General features: G+C 43.6%; 2 protein-coding genes across 2 annotated transcripts in view; one reads left to right on the top strand and one right to left on the bottom strand.

The window, feature by feature from the left end:
• Window positions 1–5546, bottom strand: part of slc36a1 (solute carrier family 36 member 1) — a 72544-nt gene extending 66998 nt beyond the window's left edge. Inside the window, exon 1 of the mRNA XM_078230709.1 lies at window positions 5390–5546. The gene's annotated coding sequence lies outside the window, so the exon portion shown is untranslated. The remainder of the gene's footprint in view (window positions 1–5389) is intronic.
• On the top strand, window positions 4314–17113 carry LOC144505619 (ganglioside GM2 activator-like). Its single transcript, XM_078231723.1, has 5 exons — window positions 4314–4334; window positions 6186–6380; window positions 8093–8242; window positions 13690–13812; window positions 16958–17113. The coding sequence occupies exons 1-5, from the start codon at window positions 4314–4316 to the stop codon at window positions 17111–17113; spliced, it is 645 nt and encodes a 214-aa protein (XP_078087849.1).
• Window positions 17114–20790: the final 3677 nt, after the last annotated feature.

The following is a 20790-nucleotide window of genomic DNA, read 5'->3' as shown; positions in this document are numbered from 1 at the left end:
CTTCTACGGTATCTCACACAAACCTGTAGACTCTGGGTCTTGTGGCCACAAGTGATTTGAACAATCATGGAGTGAAAGCCCTACTGATTGACAAAGTTTCACTACTGTCCAGCTGGGTCCTTGATGGCCACATGGGTGCGATCAATGGCACTCTGAATGTGGGAGAACCCTGCAATTGCAACAAAGCATCTGGCCTGCTCAGCCTGGCTGACCTGATCCATCCTAAAATGGGTGAATTCTGCCTGAACAGAACGCCAGTCACCATCTTGACACAGCTGTGTGAAACTGGTTGGAAACTCAGCAAAGATCACCCACTGAGCCCTGGGAAGATCCAGAAACATAAGTATGACAGTGCTCTTGAGAGCCATGGCCATTGAGTGCCCACCCATACACTTGGAGGCTACCTCCGGCCCAATCGTCTGGCATATGGAAGTAACAGCTTCCCTTGAAAGCTGGAGCCTCCTGCAGCACTGGACCTCTGTCATGTCTAGGTAGTGGCATTACTACCGGTACACCCTGGCGGCTGGGTAGTGGCAACTTCTGGGAGACAATACTCCTTGTTGTTCCTGCTGGCCCTGAACACGCTGTGCCTGTGCCTCTCCTTTGAGGATGCCTAAGACCACCTGGTCTCCTCTCTCTCTTTGTCCCTGTCTTCCTCCTAAATGCTCCCGACTGAATAGATAAGATCCATCAGCAGAGAGGCAACTGGGGCTGATCCGTGCACTGAGGGTGCCAAAGGGTTGGAAATCACAGAGACATGTCACAAGATTGAAATGTCCTGAAAAGTCATGATGCACAAACCTCCAAAGAAAGCTGTGGAAACATTCACAATACTCTAGTCTTGACCCTTACCAAACATTCAATAACTCCTACCAACTCAGCCTGCCTTTGCTCCTGTCCCCTTTTATCCCGACCTTGGATGACAAAATGGCATAAGTGGCTTGTCCACCTAACTTTGTTGCCCCTGAGTCGACCTTAAATTAACAAGGACAGCACAAAATCCAGGTCGATTGCAGTTATCGACAGGTGTGCACCCAATTCGCACTTGCACCCACTAACCGGAATATCACACGAGTGTGAGATGACATTGCAATGTGTGCCCAAGGTCAGCTTGTGTGATTTCAAGGGTCAGGCATGCACCCACCCAGGCAGCGTAACATTCTGCCCTTAAATCCCATTTCTCTCTTTGATCATTACATTTCATGCTTATTACCAATAAATTTCACTGAAGCAAGGAAATCTGCATGTGACTGTACACCCAGTTGTTTATAGTGAAATCAAAATAATTGGAACCAAGATAAGAAGTTCACCTGATTAATTTAGTTGAACAGGCTGTCCAGGACACTGAGGTATTCAGGTGCTGGGAACTCTTGTTCCCCCATATAGTCCAAGTGATCATGTGCATATGAGAACGTGGTGACATGGCTACTAAAGAAGTCACATGACATGGTGATGACATAACTACTAAAGAAAAGACATGATGCACAAACCTCCAAAGAAAGCTGTGAAAATGTTCACAATTCTCAAGTCTAAGCCCTCATCAAACACTCAATAACACCTATCAATTCAGCCTGCCTTTGCTCCTGCCCCCATTTTATCCCACCCTTGGATGACAAAATAGCATAAACAGCTTGTCCACCTGCCTTTGGTGAGAGTCGCATGTAGATTACGGGTGTTGAAGTAACTGATGAGATAGTGAATAAAATACTCTTTGTTGAAAGCCCTTGCTCTCAGTAATTTGGGAACACAACACATTTATCAAGAGTTGGCAGTAAGGGCTTTGATGCATTGCCCCACTCGACTACTGAAAATATTGCAGTTAGATGGGAAAGGTTTGAGGAGGAGTGCTGCATTTACCGCGCCGCTGCGTTGTCTGACAAGTCGGAAAAGGTACAGGCTTGTTCTCTATTAAACTTAACTGAAACCAAGGCCATCAAAAAGATTGAGTTGGTTGTTTTCCAGATGGAGGAGGGAAAAGAGAACACTGAAATAATCTCAAAAAGCTTAAAATCATAATCCTCGATAGACATGCATTCAATTCAACAAACCAAAGAGCAGATTAATCAACACAATCTTATACAAATACCCTGAAAAGATTGGCAAAGAAATGTATGTTTGAGCTCTCACTGATGAAATAATCAGGGATCGAATCGTTTGTGGAATTCACAGTGATTTAATCCACAAGCAGCTGCTGGGAGAGAAGGATGTAATGTGACAAAGAGCCATTAGCATCTGCATGTTAAACAAATAATCAGCAAAAATAGCAGAGGTTTTAGGTGGGAAACAAAAGTATTCGCAGTATAGGGGCCGTCCCGTTCCAACTGCTGTGGCCAGCACCCTCCAAACAACTTGTTTTACATAAGGTTAAAAAATGCAACAAACGTGAGAGATGATATCGTTTTGTTAAGTATTGCAGATCAAAAACACAGCAGCCCTCCTCTGCTATCAACAACATGGCAGCTGTGTCAATCTCCCATGTGTAGGAACATCAGCAAGGTGAATGAATTGGAGCTCAGCGAAAGGGTGAAGATGCAGAGCCTCCAACATCACTCTATTGCAAGAATGTTGACACCATCACGGAAAAGGATGAGATCTTCACCACCCTCAATGTAATTTGCAGTAACATAAGACTGAAGGTAAAGATTGACATTGGAGTAAATTATTATCTAGCTGAATGTTAAGGGAACTTGAACCATATTCAGCACCGGATCCCAGAACTTAGACGGGCCTGTGGCTTATGGTGGACAAACCATCTGAACCAAAGGTGTAGCTACCCTGGAGAGAGAAGTTGAAAGGTGGAGAGCTTTGGGGGGAATTCTAGAGATCAGGGCCTAGGCAGCTGAAGACATGGAGCCGAGACTTACCTTCAGGATTCCATTGTTGTCAGCAGTGCATATTTTTACTGACAGAACACAGGGTGGTATTTTATCTATTCCATGCCCATTCCAAAAGTGGAATCAGAAGTGGATGACATCTCCCACTCAATCACAATTAAAATTTAAAGTGACAGGAGCAGGGCAGAGGAGACATGTGCAAACACACGGCAAGGGAAGTTTTTAATTGGTGAAATCCGCCATCAGCTGGCAATGCAACAGGCAGCTGGGCTATGAAAGAGCCTCCTTGACAACAGGGAGGCTCTGCAACACAACCGAAAGTCTCCTGCCCAACTCCATTGCCATTGACATCAGACGTTTTAAGTAAACAAAGATGACATGGGTGTTTTTCAAACTTAAATGTAAATGTTTCAGAATACATTGGTTTCATATTATTCTCACGAGCATCATCGGTATTTGTTGCAACTAGCTTAGTCAGAGATCAAAGTGTACTGGCACACCTCAAGGTTGGCACAAATTGATGGTTACAGGAGGGCTGGGGACATTTACTTTATAGTTGAAGAAACAATGTTTTATTTTTGTGTTCACTCTTTAATAAATATTTATGTTCGTGTTCAGTGTGGTACTTGCTACTCTGTGGGACGTGGCTGAACTTGCAGGCTCAGCTGGCCATCCCTTCTATGCATTGCAAAGGACATTGGGCATGATCTTTCTGCCCCATTGTGCTGGTCAATTGACAGGGAATTTCAGCGGGAGGCTAAAAATGGGAATCGCGCACAGTGTCGGGCTGGTTGTGATCCTCCCAGGCCATTTTTCTGACGTAATCAACCTTGCACCCTTAACCTCATTTAAATCCTATTAGTGTGCCCGAGGTGCAGTTGTCTGGGCTCACTTAGCTTTCTGATCACCCTGGTGGAGATCCTCACTGGGAAGGATCACAGATGGTCCCCACCAATGGGCTTAATGTAATGGACTTGCCAGTGGGACCGGAGGCCATTAAAGTCCCTTACGTAGCTGGGGGCAGGGGCGGGCAGTTCCCCTTGGGCAATGCCTGACTGGCACTGCTAGCCTGGGACACTTTGCACTGCTAGTCAGGCACTCTGGCAGTGCCCACCGGACACCGGGCAATGCCAACGGTGTGTTTCCTGAGGGGCGGGGCCTCAATGAGACGGAGCCAGATGGAGCAGAGCCAGACAGGGGAGAGGGGAGGTAGGAGGGGAGAGAAGGGAGGAACTCTGCATCGAGGGGTGGGGGCTGGTGGTGTGGCGATCGGGGGTCGGGCTGCCGATCGGGGGTTGTGGCCATCGATTGGGGGGGTCGGGGCCTGTGGTCAAGAGGGCAGCGATCAGGAGGCCTTAATGGGGGGGTGGGTGACAAGTGGGTGGTGTCTATGGCTGTGTGGTGGTCTGTGAGGGTGTGTCTGTAGGGAGGGTCAGTGGGGGCATGTTTGTTGGGGGGGGGAGGTGGAGATCAGGGCACATGCCTAGCAGTCTGCAGCCGGTGAGTTTCGGCTCCCCCCCTGCCACTCCCCCCTCCCAGCCCCCACTGGCGTGAAACTCCCAACAGCCAAAATAATTGACAGAGTGTGGGAAAATTGCATGGGGTAGATCGCTGAAAAAAACAGAATGAAATACTCCAGTTTTCAGACTTTTGTGATGCTTAGAATCAAGATCAGCCATGATGAGTGGGAATGGAGGGATACAAAAGAATGGTCTAGTTTGGACCAGGGAGCAGCACGGGCTTGGAGGGCCGAAGGGCCTGTTCCTGTGCTGTATTGTTCTTTGTTCTTTGTTATGATATTGAATGATGGAGCAGGTTCTTTAGGACCTACCATCTACTCCCGCTCCTATATTGTGTTCTAAACTGAGCCAGCTTTTCCAGTACATCATGCCTAGCAATTTTCATCCCATCTGGTACCTCTATCATCTCTACTTCTACCAATAATTTGATAGCATCCTTCTCCAGAATAAACACCGATGCAAAGTATTCATTAAGTATTCAACCCTTGTCCTGTGCTTCTAAACGTATATCTCCCACTTTGGCCCAGTCAGCCCCACGCCACCTCTTACTACCTGCTAAATATTTATATGGCGATAGAGGATTTTTGAGTTATTATTTATGGGAATTGCAATTCTATTCTCAGATTCCCATTTTACCAGTATTATTTTCATCTTCACTTCCCTTCGCAACTTATTTTATTGGACCTGGCTGTTATGATTCAGGTCATAAACTCCAACGTGTTTTATGAAGCCCACCTGAATCATAAGTTTTACATCTTGAGTTTGGCTAGGATAAGCATGAGATGCTTCACTTCAGATCTGATTCAAATGACCCAGTAGAGAGCTTTTATCAAACAAAGTTTATTTAAGAATATAGTTAGCATGTATAATAAGAAAATTAGCAAGAACTTTTATCAATTACAAACAAGAAACCAAAATAATCACTATAATCTATAACTCTTAATGAATATCTCTACTGTGTTCCAACTAAAACCAAAACCCATAGACAACAAATACCCTTTTCACAAGTTTAACACAGCACAGATGAATACTCACTTGATACTGGGCTCAAGGCCGTTAGTTGAATTCTGCAGTCCAATGCTCTTGAGATTCAGAATAGTCTGAAGATAAGTCAGCTATCCAAAGCACCAACGAGACTCTTGGTCCAGCCCCTCAACAACAGATTTTCTACTCCAGGAAGGCTTTCAGCTAAACAGCAGGATTTCCCAAAACTAGGGAAAGAGAGAAGGGACATTGCTTTCAGTCTGATGTCCATTGCCTTCTAAACTAAAACTCAAACCTGCAGCTTAGAACTAAAAATGAAAAAGCTTTCTTGTCACCTGACCTGCCAACCAGTTTTTTTCTCTCCTAATGATGCAGGATCGTAAAACTAATCCCAGAGTAAACACCAACCACCCCACTTAAACATCTTAAGTAGCAATAAAAGGACTCATCGTAGTCAACCCGGCAACAATGACATCACTGAAGCTGTGAGCTGTGGAAATTATGTTTTTTTTTAAAAATTCTTAAAGGTACACTGACATCACATGGTTCTCACCTGAAGAATTCAACAAACTATGTCTTATTCCCCCTTTTTCCCCATTTCATCATATTCTCTGTTTCCATGTTGTTATCTCTGGGTTTTCTACTGATGTCCCATAATGTTACAGTAGGAGCTCCTTAATTAAATGTCATGGTCTTTATTACAAACAACAACTTAGAAGTTTACAAGCAAGTGTTTGGTTGAACAACATTAACAGATTGGAAATTTTTAACTGCTGCAAAAATGAATACTATATTGAAGACACTGATTAACTCATTGAATTAACATTGACTGCATCATGTTCAACAGGATATACAAATCTACTCCATGGCTATTGGTTACACCCTAAGTAACAACTCCTCACATATATATAAAACAAATGTTGGTGTTCTTCACATCAAAATCAGAATTGAAAGAGAAGATGGCTCATCACTTGTGTGTTATGTTCTTGGCCACTTGCTTCCTCAACCAATTGAGAACTGTGAGTATTTTGTTAAACAAAGTGTAAGTGTTCTATCTGAAACAGAGGAATGAACTTTGAAATTTGTTTCCCTGATTAAGAAGTCATTTCTTGAATGGAGACAGTTTATAATGGGCATGCACAACGAATTAAAAATGTAAGTGACACTTTGCAAAGGAACATTGTTTGCAGTGGGAGCTGGACCATCCGCACAATGACACAATGGTTACCACTGCTGTCCCATAGCGCCAGGGACCCAGGTTCTATTCCAGCCTTGTTGACTGTCTGTATGGAGTTTGCATGTTCTTCTGATGTCTGCATGGGTTTCCTCCGGGTGCTCTGGTTTCTTCCCACGGTCCAAAGATGTGTGGGTCAGGTTGATTGGCCATGCTAAATTGTGCCTTAGTGTCAGGGGGATTAGGGTACATACATCCGTTATGGGGATAGGGTGTCGGTGGGATTGTTGTTGGTGCAGACTCGATGGGCCAAAAGGCGTACTTCTGCACCGTAGGGATTCTATTCTATTCTACCTTCTGCTTCCATAAAATACACAGGTTTCATCTCCCGAATACTCAGTGAAGATGTTTTTAGAGTAAACCTGTAGCTCCAGTCAGAGATCTACTCAGTCAATCTTAAAGCAATCAGTGATCCTGGGAAGAATGGAAATCTTATGTTGCAGAGTTCTGGAAAGGAAATACAAATCATGACATTGATTATATTAAACTGAAAAATGAACAAGTGATTCAGTAATTGACAACTCTTGCAAGAATATAACATGCCTCAGGGAAGACCATTCTCCAAGTTTCCCATTTTGTTACATATCTTGTCTCATAATAGTTCTATTTCTGAATACATCTAAGTATTGTATGAAAGCCTTCACCATTTTGTAACAGGTAACAAGCTTGAAATGCTATTGAAACTGCTCATAAAGTATGACCATATGTCATACTTTACCTTTCCTTTAAGGATGCAGCAGAAACCTCATTGCCAGCACTCCTAATTAGATTTTAAGGATTCAGACCAGAATTTATCAAAAGCCTTGAGATTGGAATATCTCCAGTTTCGTTATCAAATATGTTTGACATTTAGACAATATTTATGACGTCGATACATGTAGCAATCAGAAGATGCATTTCTGGATGTTTGCAGATGAGTGACAGCGACTGAATTATGAGAACTTCTGAGAGTTCAAAATCATTTTCATACTCCCATCAGTGCAAATAACGTACTCAGGACTGTTGGAAATGTTTAGAATAGGTTTTCATCTGACTGGAACACATACAGTGTGAATTGTGTTCTTATTGGTCTAGAGAGTAAGTTCAACTTCTTCCAACCTAAATGAATATCTAATGTATCCTGCCTTTAAAGGAATGCTTATGATGTGTACTTTGTTCTGACTGTAATTAGTACTCTGTGCATTTTGCAATAATTAAACTGTATGTTTTCATCCACTGAAATAATACAGGACCTGTGCTATGTCCTATCAGAATGCATATCTTCTTAACCCTCTATGTACGAAGTGTAAAACTACATTTAAAGATAAAACAGTAATCTGTCAGATATTAAAAGTAGTGTAAACCTAAGTATTGCTTAGCATGTTTTAAACATTTTTGATTGTTTTTCTTTCAGTGAGAAACTGTTACGAAATCTTAGGAAAGAAATTTAATAATGACATGTTCAATTCTTTTGGCAGTCTCATGCATTACAATCAGATTGATTATTTTATCAATACTTATGATCGACCTTATCTTTTTAGTCAAATGGTTTTTTCTGGGAAGACTGCAGTGCTGCCGATGAACCTGTTAAATTCAAGGAAATCAATGTCAAACCGAATCCTATTAGACTACCAGGAGAGATATCCCATACCGGATCTGTCTATTTCAATATGTCCCTCTCATCAATGACTGTAAGTAAATATTTATCCAATCTATATTGTCAAGTCAACTGTCCTGCAGTTCTTTTAAATTAATGGATAACTGACTCAATTATTCTAAATTATGATAGGAGAATCATCTTGGATTGCTTGTCTTAGCATAAATACGCCACCTCATACAGGCAACAAAGTCCTACAAGTGTATCCTGAGATATCAAACACAAGAGAAATGTTTCTTGTACTCTTTTTTTTCCAAATACCTGCCATGTCCCTTCCTTATAAATACTCTTTTAAACTTTACTCTTACAATTTAAACCTAAAGCTTCTCGTCACCTCATTGCTTCCTGATTTACCTTCACTTCCCTCCTACAATATTCCCCATGGCAACGTCCTGTGCTGCTTGTCTTAGTCCTTCATCTCGGCCTTCCCACTTTTTAAAAACAAAGGTGGGATCTTACCAAAAAAATTCTAGGTGCCAAACGAGTGTGAAACTGGGAGCGAAATGCACCCATTTTGTGGGGGTGAGCTCCCAGACACAATCTTATCCCACTTAGTGCAAAAAAATGAGACAAAGTGTAATTCAGTGAGGGGAGTGCCTATTCTCGTTGGGAAGCTGGCTGCTGACTGCTAGATGATGCCATTGTGTATGCGACAATTTCCCAGTGCACTAACTGTTTACCAGAGTACACAGTTAATGCACTGGGAGATATCCCCCACTCCCCTATACATCACAGCCTCATCCCCTCGATCACGCCCCTCCTGGCTGATCCCCACCCCCGCTCTCCCCTCCAGATGACCACCACGCTGGCGATGCCCGATTGCTGAGTGCACAGCCCTTCACCCACCCCTTAGGCCCCACCCCTTTCAGACCCACCCTCCCCTTCAGGCCCTGCACCCTGACCTTGGGTCCTGCCACTTGGCATTGCCTGATGCCTGGTGGGCAGTGCCAGGGCGCCAGACAGGCACTGCCAGGGTCCCAGGCTAGAAATGCCAGGCTGGCACTGCCCAAAGGACACTGCCCTCCTTGCCCCTGAACGAGGGCCACAATGGCCTGTGGTCACATTGGTGAGGCCATCACGTCTGGTCCCCGTTGGTGGGGGCCATATGTGATCCTCACCGATGAGGACCTCCACCAGCGGGGCCATTAACGCAAGTGAGCCCGGACTATTCCATCCTGGGCTCACTGATAATATTTAAATTAATATTTAAATAATCTAATCAGACTTGCGCATCACGCTGGCTTCACAGTGCTGGTAGTATCTCGAGAGGCGAGAAACTGGACATGAAGCTGATTTTTCGCCTCTCTTGTGATCTTGCTGGCTCTCCACACCTACTGACCAATGGGATGAGCCGGTAAGATCACCCTATACAGCTTTTACTGCCTAAAACATCTGCTTTGTCAGCTTTTGTCAAGGGTAATTCAAGAGACTTAAGCACAATAATTTGGACTGATATTCCAGAGCTGTGCTGAATAACAGCTACACAGTTAGAAGTACCATCTTTCAGATTAAGTGTTAGATTTATCTGGAGGATGGCACTATTACAAAGAAAACAGGAGAATGATTTCCCATATATTTAAATATTTAACCCTCCAGTCAAAGTCACCGCAATTCAATTTTTAAGTTTGCTGATGACACCACCGTAGTGGGTCGGATCTCAAACAATGACGAGACAGGGTACAGGAATGAGATAGAGAATCTGGTGAACTGGCGCGGCAACAATAATCTCTCCCTCAATGTCAACAAAACGAAGGAGATTGTCATTGACTTCAGGAAGCGTAAAGGAGAACATGCCCCTGTCTACATCAACGGGGACAAAGTAGAAAGAGTCGAGAGCTTCAAGTTTTTAGGTGTCCAGATCACCAATAACCTGTCCTGATCCCCCCCCCCATGCCGACACTATAGTTAAGAAAGCCCACCAACGTCTCTACGGTCTCAGAAGACTAAGGAAATTTGGCATGTCAGCTACGACTCTCTCCAACTTTTACAGATGCACCATAGAAAGCATCTTTCCGTTTGTATCACAGCTTGGTATGGCTCCTGCTCAAGACCACAAGGAACTACAAACGGTCGTGAATGTAGTCCAATCCATTACGCAAACCAGCCTCCCATCCATTGACTCTGTCTTCACTTCCCGCTGCCTCAGCAAAGCAGCCAGCATTATTAAGGCTCCCATGCACCCTGGACATTCTCTCTTCCATCTTCTTCCTTCGGGAAAAAAATCCAAAAGTCTGAGGTCACGTACCAACCGACTCAAGAATAGCTTCTTCCCTGCTGCTGTCAGACTTTTGAATGGACTTACCTTGCATTAAGTTGATCTTTCTCTGTACCCTATCTATGACTGTAACACTACATTCTGCACTCTCTCATTTCCTTCGCCATGAACGGTATGTTTTGTCTGTATAGTGTGCAAGAAACAATACTTTTCACTATGTTAATACATGTGACAATAATAAATCAAATCAAATCAAAAAAGGCTATTGGGTCATTATCACATTGCTGTTTCTGAGAGCAATCCTATTATCTATATTTTTTGTATTGATGGGATGGGATGTGGGCCCCGCTTGCTTGCTCAGCATTTATTACTCATTCCTTTTTGCCCTTTCAGTGCTATTTCAGAGGGCATTTCAGAATTACGGACCAGGCAAGGATGACTGAATATTTCCTTCCCTAAATGTCATGAGTGAACCAGGTGGCCTTTTAAGTCAATGGTCATCATTAATTCCAGATTTTTATTGACTTCGAATTTCACCATCAGCCAAAATAAAATACTTTGGAACATTCTGAGGTTATCAAAGACACTATGAAATTATCCTTGGACCTCTCTGTCTTCCATTGTAATTTCAGCGGTAGAACAATGCAAACAGCTATTTATGCTGTTTCTCCACAGGGGAGACATTGGCCTAGTGGTATTATCGCTAGACAATTAATCCAGAAACTCAGTTAATGTTCTGGAGACGATGGTTCGAATCCTGCCACAGCAGATAGTGGAATTGAATTCAATAAAAAATATCTGGAATTAAGAATCTACTGCTAACCATGAAACGACTGTCGGGAAAAACCTGTCTGGTTCACTAATGTCCTTTAGGGAAAGCAATCTGCCATCGTTACCTGGTCTGGCCTAAATGTGACTCCAGATCCACAGCAATGTGGTTGGCTCTCAACATCTCTCGGGCAATTAGGGATGGACAATAAATGCTGGCCAGCCAGTGACACCCATGTCCCATCAATTAATTAAAAATATATATATCAAGAGATCAGGAAACCCCAGTGGAGATTTTGTCCTTTTTATTTTACAATACAAAATCTTTCAATATGATTGGTTCACAATAGATCGGTTTGAGAGGAAGAACAGGTCTTTTATTGTGCAAATACAGATTTTGTGACATGACTTTTGAAATCAAATATAATTTATAAAAATCCAAAGAACCTACCGAAACTGCGTTCAATTTGCTTTGGTTAACCGAGCTTAATAGAATGAGATTAAAGCAAACTTAACATCCACCCAAAATTCTTTCTGAGGCTTGTCTCAGGGCTTACCCTGGTCAAAATATTAAAACAGAAAGAATAAGGTGCTGTACAAAAGAACACTTTCACATTATATTGCACTATTTATTACTTGCATCTCAATGGGTTAGAAGCAATCACCTGAACTTGTTTGTTCTTCTTTATTTAGTAAAATTAATTTTAAAAGGTTGAATTTGAAACCAGGGTTTGATGTCGTGCTCTGTTGTTCACTGAAATCTGGGAAAGTCGCTATCAATATTATTATAATTACAGGAGAGAAAATCAATGAAAAGGAAAATTGATCTTTTGTTACCCTGGGTGCTCTATTGGTACAGTATTCCTGCCCTTATTTTTATTTCAAATGTCATATTGACATATTTGAACTGCTTGTCCATGATTCATCGTGTTTTTCCAGCAGTGTAATAAAAACTTACCTTGCTATCAGAGGCACAGTGAGTTGAGAGTTCCCTCTAAGTGACCTAAAAGGATCAAAAATTTAGAACTAAAGGAGGAAAAGACCTGCTGGGGGTAAATGGTGAAGGATTATTTCCATTGGTGAGGAAATCAGTATCAAGGGCCAGAGAGGGCAGAGGTCAGAAGAAACATTTTCAGTTAATCGGAATTCAGCATTTAGAATTCTTCACCAAAAATGATTACGGAAACTAAATACATTGTAATATTTGACAGACAAATAGATAAACAGCTGATAATTAAAAATACTAAAAGATTTGTTTCTATAGCCTCGTAATCGCTAAGGTAGGGACATGTCCAGCACAACTTTGTGGGCTGAAGGGCCTGTATTGTGCTGTAATTTTTCTATGTTCTATGTTTCTATGATAGAGGAAAGGCAGAATGGCCTCCTCTGCACTCAAATGTCTAATATTCTATTCCATGTCTTTCATTGTGAAGACCACAAGGAAAAGCTGAGATATAATTTCAACCTACTTCATTTCATAGTGCATTGCAGTGTGAAAATTGCGGATAGCGAAGAGCATTGTCGGGCAATACAGCAGGATATAGATAGGCTGGAAAATTGGGCGGAGAGGTGGCAGGTGGAGTTTAATCCGGATAAATGCGAAGTGATGCATTTTGGAAGAAATAATATAGGGAGGAGTTATACAATAAATGGCAGAGTCATCAGGAGTATAGAAACACAGAGGGACCTAGGTGTGCAAGTCCACAAATCCTTGAAGGTGGCAACACAGGGGGAGAAGGTTGTGAAGAAGGCTTGCCTTTATAGGACGGGGTAGAGAGTATAAAAGCTGGAGTCTGATGATGCAGCTGTATAGAACGCTGGTTAGGCCACATTTGGAGTACTGCGTCCAGTTCTGGTCGCCGCACTACCAGCGGACGTGGAGGCATTGGAGAGAGTGCAGAGAAGGTTTACCAGGATGTTGCCTGGTATGGAGGGTCTTAGCTATGAGGAGAGATTGGGTAGACTGGGGTTGTTCTCCTTGGAAAGACGGAGAATGAGGGGAGATCTAATAGAGGTATACAAGCTTATGAAGGGTATAGATAGGGTGAACAGTGGGAAGCTTTTTCCCAGGTCGGAGGTGACGATCACGAGGGGTCACGGGCTCAAGCTGAGAGGGGCGAAGTATAACTCAGACATCAGAGGGACGTTTTTTACACAGAGGGTGATGGGGGCCTGGAATGCGCTGCCAAGTAGGGTGGTGGAGGCAGGCACGCTGACATCGTTTCAGACTTACCTGGATAGTCACATGAGCAGCCTGGGAATGGAGGGATACAAACGATTGGTCTAGTTGGACCAAGGAGCGGCACAGGCTTGGAGGGCCGAAGGGCCTGTTTCCTGTGCTGTACTGTTCTTTGTTCTTTGTTCTTTGAACTTGGTGACGACCTATTATAGCTAGACATAAGTGTGTGCTTTGTCCACTTTACACAACACTATGTTTGAGAAGAGAAAATAAGTATTGTGGAAATAACCTCTGCTCTTTTTATTTTTACCTGTCTTAGGGTGAAATAACACTGTACAAGAAGTTCTTCTTTTGGTGGAAGATTCCCTGCCTTGATATATTGAAGTGTTACTTTGATGCATGTGAACTGTGGCGCAACGTTTCACCATGTCATTTCAACAAAGTAAGTTTGATATTTCTGATTACATTATACAAATATCGTGATCTACATCCAAAAGATTTAAAGATCACTCATGTCAGTATTAAACCATAGAATCCCTTCAGGGCAGAAGGAGGCAATTTGGCCCATCGAGTCTGCAACGTCTCTCCATCCCTGTTATCCAATGCATTTCCCATGGCTAATCCACCTAATCCGCACATCGTTCGACACTAAGGGACAACTTGGTATGGCCAATCCTTCTGACCTGCGCATCTTTGCACTGTGGGAGGAAACTGGAGCCCCTGGACGAAACCCACGCAGACACAGGGAGAAAGTGCAAACAGATGAGAGTAGGGCAGTGGATGTTGTCTACATGGACTTCAGTAAGGCCTTTGACAAGGTCCCTCATGGCAGACTGGTGCAGAAGGTGTAGTCACATGGGATCAGAGGTGAGCTGGCAAGGTGGATATAGAACTGGCTCGGTCATAGAAGACAGAGGGTAGCATGGAAGGGTGCATTTCTGAATGGGGGGCTGTGACAAGTGGCGTTCCTCGGGGATCAGTGCTGGGACCTTTGCAGTTTGTAATATATATAAATGTTTTGGAAGAAAATGTAACTAGAACATAGAACATAGAACAGTACAGCACAGAACAGGCCCTTCGGCCCACGATGTTGTGCCGAGCTTTATCTGAAACCAAGATCAAGCTATCCTACTCCCTCTCATCCTGGTGTGCTCCATGTGCCTATCCAATAACCGTTTAAATGTTCCTAAAGTGTCTGACTCCACTATCACTGCAGGCAGTCCATTCCACACCCCAACCACTCTGAGTAAAGAACCTACCTCGGACATCCTTCCTATATCTCCCACCATCAACCCTATAGTTATGCCCCCTTGTAATAGCTCCATCCACCCGAGGAAATAGTCTTTGAACGTTCACTCTATCTATCCCCTTCATCATTTTATAAACCTCTATTAAGTCTCCCCTCAACCTCCTCCGCTCCAGAGAGAACAGCCGTAGCTCCCTCTACCTTTCCTCATAAGACCTACCCTCAAGTTTGCGGATGACGCAAAGGTTGTTGGATTTGCGGATAGCGATGAGGACCATCAGAGGATACAGCAGAATATAGATCGGTTGGAGGCTTGGGCGGAGAGATGGCAGATGGAGTTTAATCCGGACAAATGTGAGGTAATGCATTTTGGAAGGTTTAATAAAGATAGGAAATATACAGTAAATGGCAGAACCATGAAGAGTATTGATAGGCAGAGGGATCTGTGTGTACAGGTACACAGGTCACTGAATGTGGCAATGCAGGTGGAGAAGGTATTCAAGAAGGCATACAGCATGCTTGCCTTCATCGGCCAGGGCATTGAGTTAAAAAATTGGCAAGTCATGTTGCAGCTTTATAGAACCTTAGTTAGGCCGCACTTGGAATATAGTGTTCAATTCTGGTCGCCACACTACCAGAAGGATGTGGAAGCTTTGGAGAGGGTACAGAAAAGATTTACCAGGATGTTGGCTGGTATGGAGGGCATTAGCTATGAGGAGAGGTTGGAGAAACTTGGTTTGTTCTCACTGGAACGATGGAGGTTGAGGGGCGACCTGATAGAAGTCCACAAGGTTATGAGGGGCATGGACAGAGTGGATAATCAGAAGGCTTTTCCCAGGGTGGAAGAGTCAATTACTAGAGGGCATAGGTTTAAGGTGCGAGGGGCAAGGTTTAAAGGAGATGTATGAGGCAAGTTTTTTACACAGAAGGTGGTGGGTGCCTGGAACTCGCTGCTGGGGGAGGTAGTGGAAGCAGATGCAATAGTGAGTTTTAAGGGGCATCTGGACAAATACATGAATAGGATGGGAATAGAGGGATACGGTCCCCTAAAGGGTAAGGAGTTTTAGTTCAGTCGGGCAGCAAGGTCAGTGCAGGCTTGGAGGGCCGAAGGTCCTGTTCCTGTGCTGTAATTTTCTTTATTCTTTGTTCTTTGTTCCACACAGACAGTCACCCAAGGTCGGAATCGAACCCAGGCGCTGTGAGGCAGCAGTGCTAACCATGTCGCCACCGTACCACCTTGTCCCCCTTTAGGCCATAGTACAGGTTTCTCAAATGAACTCATTCTTGATTGATCCATTAATAACTAATGCACATTGTAATTAGGAAAGATCTACCGAAGGTAATGGCTAAAAAAAAAGCACTGCTGTAATAATACAAACGCAAAATATCGTATATGTTGGAAATCTTAAATAAAAGCAGAAAACGCTGAAAATGCTCTGAAGCTCTGGTAATATTGGTGAAGAGGGAAACAGAGTCAGTGACTGGAATTTTACCATCCCGCCTACCATGGGAATTGGAGCAAGCGAGGGGCGAACCATGGAAAAGTCCATTGACCTCGGGTGGAATTTTACAGTTTTAGGACAAGTGAGGTTATAAAATCCTGCCCAATGTTTCTGGTCAATGAACTTTTATCAGAATTTTTCCTGTTACGTAAAATGAGCTGGTGCAGTGGAGTGTTGTCTGTGCTAATATCTATGAAACCCCACCAAAGCTGCGGGCTTGTAGTGGATTTACATTCTGTTGGTTTCAGTGTTGCATCAAAATGATAATTGGTGATTAACCGTAGTCCACAAAGGAACAATGGCAATTTTCTCCTTTAGAGATAGGCATTTGAAACATAGAAAATGGAAGCAGTTTTAAAAAATTCATTCATTGGACATGGACATCACTGGCCAGCATTTATTACTCATCCCTAGTTGCCCGAGGGCAGTTCAGAGCCAACCACATTGTTGTGGCTCTGAAGTCACATGTGGGCCAGACCAGGTAAGGACGGCAGATTTCCTTCCCTAAAGGTCATTAGTTTGGTTATATAGTTTGAGGTGTACTACTCCACATCAACCATGGGTCAAGGCAAGGAGGCAAAGTTGAGAAGGCAATGCCTTCAAGAATATACCTCAGCTTGTCTGGGAATTGAACACACGCCTTTGGCGTCACTCCACATTACGATCCAGCCATCTGAGCTAACCAGCTGAAAGTATAGGTATTAAATGAATACCATGGATAGCTAAAATGAATTAAAATTAAACAGTTATGGTCGATTCCAACATTGAAATTTGTACCAGCCTGCATCGCTGGACAAAAAAATAATAATTTATGCTCACACTAAACATTTGTATTTCAGGGATCTGTCAGCTCCTCAAAAGAAAAGCAATATCTTCCACGTCCATCCATTCCATTCTTTATCTTACATGGCTACTACTCTGCAACGGTTATTTTGAAGAGCCATGAGAAGCAAGTTGGCTGCGCTAATATCTACTTCAGCATCGATGATTCATAATTTTCACAAGAAAGGACAGAAAATCAACAACTTGAACAGAAAATGTTGTCTCCTTACAAGCAGTGGTTCTGGTCACAATCGCAGTTTAGTTTAGAGTGCTTTAAACTGTTGTTATAAAATTGTAACTTTCTCTTAATTTCCTGCTGTATCCTGGATTGAATAATGTTTCATTTAGATTTTAATAATTGTATGTTACATGTAAAAGGATCGCTTATAAATCGGACACAATGTCCGGGATTCTCCCAGCCTGATGCATTGCTCGAGTAGCACAGCAGGCCGGGAGACATCAGCAGTGGCCATTTTGTGAGATTCGCGCTGGGCGCCTGGGCATCCGCACGTCTCCCAGGCTTCGTTTTTGAACGTGACGAGCTCTGCACTGGAAATCAGGGTGGAGCTGATTATCATGCTGATATCAGCATTTCAATATGATCAGTGGGTCCGGGACTGTATTCTCTGGCTCCGCTAGCGATCCCCCCCCTTCCCCCACTGGGAGTAGTTCCCTCCAGCAGTGTTGAGAACTGCTCCCCACTAACGGAGAACAGGCACCCAGCCCCGTTGGAGGGAACAGAGGTTTTAAGGCCCCCCAGAGAGGGTAGGGGTAAGGGAGGGGTTGCCTCTTGTGCAGTGCCAGCCACTGGGCATCAGGCAGTGCCAAGGGGGGTGGGGGGGCAAAGGGTGGTGGGGCCTACTGGGGGGTGGGGGCCTATTAGGGCAGCGATCGTGGGGGAGAATCATAGAATCCCTACAGTGCAGAAGGAGGCCATTTGGCCCAACGAGTCTGCACTGACAACAATCCCACCCAGGCCCTATCCCCTGATAGAGGTTTACAGAATGGAAACTGACCCTTCGGCCCAACTTGTCCATGCCGCCCTTTTTTTTTAACCACTAAGCTAGTCCCAATAGTCCGCGTTTGGCCCACATCCCTCTAAACCTATCTTACCCATGTAACTGTCTAAATGCTTTTTAAAAGACAAAATTGTACCCGCCTCTACTACTACCTCTGGCAGCTTGTTCCAGACACTCACCACCCTGTGTGTGAAAAGCTGTCCCTCTGGACCCTTTTGTACCTCTCCCCTCTCACCTTAAACCTATCCCCTCTAGTTTTAGACTCTCCTACCTTTGGGAAAAGGTGTTGACTATCTAGCTGATCTATGCCCCTCATTATTTTATAGATCTCTATAAGATCACCCCTAAGTCTCCTATGCTCCAGGGAAAAAAGTCCCAGTCTATCCAGCCTCTCCTTATAACTCAAACCATCAAGTCCCGGTAACATTCTAGTAAATCCTTTCTGCGCTCTTTTAACCCCACATATTTCTGCGCTCTCTTAACCCCACATATTTACCCTGCTAACCCCTCTGACACTAAGGGCAATTTAGCATAGCCAATCAAACTAACCTGCACATCTTTGGACTATGGAAGGAAACCGGAGCACCCAGAAAAAACCCACAGAGACATAGAAACATAGAAACTAGAAGCAGGAGTAGGCCATTCAACCCTTCAAATCTGCTCCGCCATTCATCTTGATCATGGTTGACATCAAATTCAATATTCTGATTTCCCCCCCTTTCCCCCATATCCCTAGATCCCTTTAGCCCCAAGAGCTATATCGAATTTCTTCTTGAAATCAGGCAACGTTTTGGCCTCAGCTACTTTCTGTGGTAGTGAATTCCACACATTCACCACCCTCTGGGTGAAGAAATTTCTCCTCACCTCAGTTCTAAAAGGTTTACCCCTTATCTTCAAACTATGAGCCCTATTCTGGATTCCACCACCATTGGGAACATTTTTTCTGAATCTATCCTGTCTAAACCTGTTAGAATTTTATAAGTTCCTATGAGATCTCCTCTCATTCTTCTAAACTCCAATGAATATAATCCTAAACGAACTTAGTTTCTCCTCATATGACAGGCCTGCCATCCCAGGAATCAGCCTGGTAAACCTTTGCTGTACTCCCTCTATAACAAGGACATCCTTCTTCAGATAAGGACACCAAAACTGCACAGAATATTCCAGGTGAGGATTCACCAATACCATATACAATTGCAGCAAAAGATCACTATTCCTATACTCAAATCCTCTTGCTATGAAGGTCAACATACATAGAACATAGAACAGTATAGCACAGAACAGGCCCTTTGGCCCACGATGTTGTGCCGACCTTTGTCTGAAACCCAGATCAAGCTATTTCCTCCCTATCATCTCGAAGTGCTCCATGTGCCTATCCAATAGCTTCTTAAATGTTCCTAAAGTTTCTGACTCCACTATCCCTGCAGGCAGTCCATTCCACACCCCAACCACTCTCTGAGTAAAAAACCTACCTCGGACATCCTTCCTATATCTCCCACCATGAACCCCATAGTTATGCCCCCTAGTTACCGCTCCATTCACCCGAGGAAATAGTCTTTGAACGTTCACTCTATCTATGCCCCTCATCATCTTATAAACCTCTATCAAGTCTCCTCTCAACCTCCTCCGCTCCAAAGAGAAAAGCCCAAGTTCCCTCAACCTTTCCTCATAAGACCTACCGTCCAAACCAGGCAGCATCCTGGTAAATCTCCTTTGCACTCTTTCCAGTGTCTCCACATCCTTCTTATAGTGAGGTGACCAGAACTGCACACAATATTCCAAATGTGGTCTCGCCATACCATTTGCCTTCTTTACTGCCTCCTGTACTCGCGTGCTTACTTTCACTGACTGATGCACAAGGACACCATGGTCTCGCTGAGTATCCACCTCTCTCAATTTACACCCATTCAAGTAATAATCTGTCTACCTATTATTGCTACCAAAGTGGATAACCTTATATTTATCCACATAATACTGCATCTGCCTTGCAGATGACCATACACTCAGCCTGTCCAAATCACGCTGAAGCATCTCTGCATCCTCTTCACAGCTCACCTCCCACCCAACTTTGTATAATTTGCAAATCTGGAGTTAATACTTTCAGTTCCCTGTTCCAAATTATTAATATATAACGTGAACTGTTGGGGTCCGAGCACAGATCCCTGTGGAACCCCACTAGTCACTGACTGCCAATCAGAAAAAGACCCATTTATGCCAACTCTTTGCTTCCTATCTGCTAACCAGCTTTCCATCTCAAGACATTACCTGCAATCCCGTGTACTGTAACTTTACACAGTAGTCTGTTATGTGAGACATTGTCGAAAACCTTCTGAAAGTCTAAATAAACCACATCCACTGGTTCTCCTCGGTCAACTTTACTCATTACATTCTTTTAAAATTCCAATAGATTCGTCAAGCATGACTTTCCTTTTGTAAATCCATGCTGACTTTGCCTGATTCTATCACTGCCTTCCAAATGCTGAGTTATGAAATCCCTGATAATAGACTCTAGCAACTTCCCCAGTACCAACTTTAGGCTCACTGGTCTATAGTGCCCTGTTTTCTCTCTACCTCCCTTTTTGATTAGTGGGCTTACATTAGTTATCCTCCAATCTGTAGGAACTATTCCAGAGTCCAAAGAATTTTGGAAAATAACCACTAATGGGTCTTCTATTTCCATGGCCACTTCCTTAAGTACTCTGGGATGAAGATTATCAGGACCTGGAGATTTATCCACCTTCAATCCCATCAATTTCCCCAAAACAATTTCTCTACTAATGCTGATTTCCTTCAGCTCCTCACTAAAACATGTTTCTCTCAGCACTTCTGGT

This window comes from Mustelus asterias, chromosome 16 (assembly GCF_964213995.1).
Source record: "Mustelus asterias chromosome 16, sMusAst1.hap1.1, whole genome shotgun sequence".
NCBI classification, from domain to species: Eukaryota; Metazoa; Chordata; class Chondrichthyes; order Carcharhiniformes; family Triakidae; genus Mustelus; species Mustelus asterias.
The sequence above is the reverse complement of the archived record's forward strand: the minus strand, read 5'-3'. Positions and strand labels throughout refer to the sequence as shown.

What these genes read in the sequence shown, in the direction of transcription:
- LOC144505619 (XM_078231723.1), top strand. Translation starts at nt 4,314, where the DNA reads ATGCCTAGCAGTCTGCAGCCG. An exon ending in TGCCTAGCAGTCTGCAGCCG is followed by an intron (nt 4,335 to 6,185) that starts GTGAGTTTCGGC and finishes CATGTTCAACAG; the next exon opens with GATATACAAATCTACTCCAT. An exon ending in CACCATGTCATTTCAACAAA is followed by an intron (nt 13,813 to 16,957) that starts GTAAGTTTGATA and finishes TTTGTATTTCAG; the next exon opens with GGATCTGTCAGCTCCTCAAA.